General features: G+C 40.3%; 1 protein-coding gene across 1 annotated transcript; it reads left to right on the top strand.

Annotated features, from left to right (window-relative positions):
- Nucleotides 1-103: 103 nt before the first annotated feature.
- Nucleotides 104-1,776, top strand: LOC108891827 (uncharacterized; the record flags this gene model as incomplete). Its single annotated transcript, XM_051067862.1, has 4 exons — nucleotides 104-377; nucleotides 580-697; nucleotides 843-987; nucleotides 1,439-1,776. Coding segments are annotated over 4 exons (836 nt in total), but the record flags the coding sequence as incomplete, so codon positions are not given.
- Nucleotides 1,777-3,509: the final 1,733 nt, after the last annotated feature.

Here is a 3,509-nt window from a genome sequence, read left to right as displayed (position 1 = left end):
GTCTTCAGTGTTAAAAATGAATCAGTAATTCTGTAAAGAATCTGTGTTCAGTACAAAAACCTGTCAGCAGTAAACAAGGTTTAACAGCTCTGTGTTTTCACAGCGTTGAAGATTAGAGGCCTGCTGTCTGTCGTCCACATTACTGATGATGGACTGAGCATCTTGGAACCTCTGGAGATCACAGACACTCATGTGGTGGTGAAAGTCCCTCATCTCTCTGCCTTTGGCCTGGTCTGGGATTTCATTCAACGATTTATCAACATCACACTGCCAGTAGAGGGTCAAGTCCTGCTGTTCCTGAGACCTCCTGATGAAGGGCCTCGAATACTTGATGTGTTTCTGCTGCAGGAAAACATCCCTCTGTCCGAGGTAAATCTGTCTGTCATGTTCTTACCATCAACCTCAAACGTCTCATGATGAGAATCTGAAAACTGTACATCTGGAAACCTTCAGATTGTTCCTCCAACCATCCACTTCACTGGTTACTAAAAGTAACGTGTTGTTTTTAAAATGATAAAACAGATAACACCAGCTTGACTCTGAGCATTAACACATAATAAAAATGTTCTGTTCCTCAAGGTTAAGGCTCAACAAAGGTGCTAAATACATCAGGACCTCCTCTGATTCTGACTGTAAACTGTACATTGGTCAAAGTTACAGTGTCCACTGTGAACCTGAGGACTATATACAGCCTGTGGTGAGTCAAGTCTCACTCATTTCTAATGGATATTAACATGATCATGATTACAGTTGATGATTAACATAATTAACAGATTCACAATTAAGAAGTATCAGATTTTACAACAGGTTTTAAGATGATGTGTTTCCTGTGGTTTCCTCAGCGTGTCAATTTTCGCTCTAAGTATGGACCAAATTTCCATCCGACGTTTGAGGTTTTTCTGACTTCTAACTCAAACACAGTGACTGTGACTGTGGTCCAAGACCAGGAGAAGACTGAGGTCTGGAAACGTAATGTTAATCTGCCAGGTAAAGGCTTCACAGTGGTTCCATCTCATATCATCCTTCATTCAGGCTTCAGCCATGTTTTCTCCACATTATTGCTTCATTAACAGAAACAAAAACATCTACTGGATTTAGAGTTCTTCTGTTTCCATTTGTCACACAGATCCTGGTAATGGTGAGGAACATTGAGGGTTATATTTAAGAAACAAGAACAGTGGGAACTTAACCATTAAACATAACAAACCAGGGCGTTCATTGCACCAACAGCTGCACACTGATCGTACAGACTGACACAGACTGAGACCAAGATTTTATCAGACCAGAAATTAACTTCCACAGTTGTTGTTGCAGTTTAAAGGCGTCTGAAGACACAGAGCCTGACAGAACCTTTATAGACTGACGTCTCCACTGTAAATAGATCTTTGTGTAAAAGTGATTGTTGGTTATTAAACTCTTTTCCCTGGTTTTCTTCCAGGTCCAAGGAGGGAAACTGCACAGAGCAGCGTCCCAGCAGAGGACAGGCTGCTCTTGGTTCGGATAAAGTTTATTGACAGAGTGACTGAACCTGTTCTAAACCAGCTCCTGGATAAACTTCTTGAGCGTGGAATTATAAATGATGAAGAAATGCAGTCAGCAAGAGCAAAAATCAGAGCAGACAAAGCACGAGACGTGATCGACACTGTGCGAAAAAAAGGAGCTAAAGCCAGCTCAGTTCTGATCGCTGCTCTCTGTGAGGTGGATCCATGTCTTTTCAGGGAGCTCAGACTAAGATGAAGCACAGGCCAGAAGCTGTGGATGTGATCCATCCAGGCCACCGCCTTAAATGGTCTTTGATTGGCAGCTTCTCCTCCTCTGCTACATCAGTCACCAGTTCCATTTCATCTGCTACCAGCTCCCTTTAGGCTCCATCGGCCACATGAACGTCTCCTTTCACTGCTACACACTGGAGGACTCCACCTCTGTCGCATCCATCCTTAATCACCTCCAGGATGTGAAATGCTGGGTGGAAAATAACTGTCTTCAGTTGAATGACAGCGAGACAGAGGTGATTGTTTTTAGAGTAAAACCAGCCACTTCGAACCTTACCAGAGTTTGATCAGACTGAACTTTGACAACTAGATCAACAATAACAACATGAAGACTGTTTTAGAGATTTATATTCCTTTTATTTTTATAAACTGATTTGATGAGTTTTATTCTGTTTTCTACACATATTTTGATGTTGCCTTTGTATTTTATCATTGTTGTTATTTGTACCTTTTACTACTGATGTCATTTCAATCACTGTTGTGCCTTTCAGTTTAACATGTACAGCACTCAGATTGTTTGAAATGTGCTGTATAAATAAACTGGATTTAATTTGATTTGAACATTTCCACTGTGTCAGCAGCTGACAGTGATGATCAGTAACTGAAAGCTGAATTTACTGCTCACTATAGAGTGAACTACTGAGTGTCAGTCATCCAGTGAATGAGATGAAGGCAGTGTTAACTACACTGATGTTGTGCAGGAAGACGATGTCACTGAGAAGCTGTGTCTGCAAACACGAAGCCGTTATTAAATGAGACGTCAAACAAAACACTCAAAGCTTTTTGTGACTGAGGCAAAAATTCCAGTTAGGTTTTTTTTTTTTTTTTTTTAGCACACAGGCATCTAAATGTGATGTTGTTACAGGTATCTGTCAACAACAAAGTCAGAAGAAGGCAAATGGAATCAGAAGAAGACTGTAGAGTAGATTTATGGCAATTTATTCTGGGTTTACCTAAAGTGAAGACAATGTTAAAACAAATTGTAAACAAGGAGAGGACAACGAAAAGACGAGGGGAGTAAAAAGAAAAACATGAGATCAGCAGGTCAGAGTGTTGTTCTTTGTTTTGGCCAGTAGGTGGACACAGAACATCACTGACAAACTGAGAAGCTTCAGGCGTAACATGAGGGAGAAAAGAAACCTATAAAAAGTTTTGAGAAAAATTTCTGAATTAAGATTCAGGGTCCAGTTTACTCATCTTTTAGATCTTCTAGATCTTTCCACATCCTTTTGACATCTTCACAGCCGCTGATGAGATGAAGAGAAACAAATACTGCTAATTGCAGAATGACTTTTCAGTCTAGATCATATTTTTACATTTTGCCTTTAACGTGTTTAATAGTTTTATTTTTCTTTTGTTTCAGGACAACAAAAGTCTGGAATACAAACCAGCTGTTGCAGTGATTCTGTGTTGGACAGGAAACCTTGTTGAACAGTGGCCTACAGCACAAAGTTCGTCACTGTATTGAATTTTTAAAAACATTTTTAAAAGCCTAGTTTAAGTGCAGTTGGATTCTCTAAATACCCACAGTTCTCTTTTCCTAATTCCTGATCAGTTCTCCTTCACATCTTTCCTTCACCTCAGGACGTTTTCCATCGAGGTCGAGGAGAGGTGAATAGCAGAGGAGTTTTGAAGTAGTCAACCACTGCCCTGTTTTGTCGACCACAAGTGAGGCTGGAGGCTGATCACACTTGTGAAGAAGGTAAGGCTAACAAGCTAAGTAATTAGCAGTAAGCA

The sequence above is a fragment of the Lates calcarifer genome, unplaced genomic scaffold (genome assembly GCF_001640805.2).
Source record: "Lates calcarifer isolate ASB-BC8 unplaced genomic scaffold, TLL_Latcal_v3 _unitig_2038_quiver_1662, whole genome shotgun sequence".
NCBI lineage: Eukaryota > Metazoa > Chordata > Actinopteri > Centropomidae > Lates > Lates calcarifer.
Note: the sequence above shows the minus strand (reverse complement) of the source record. Positions and strands in the feature narration are given on the sequence as shown.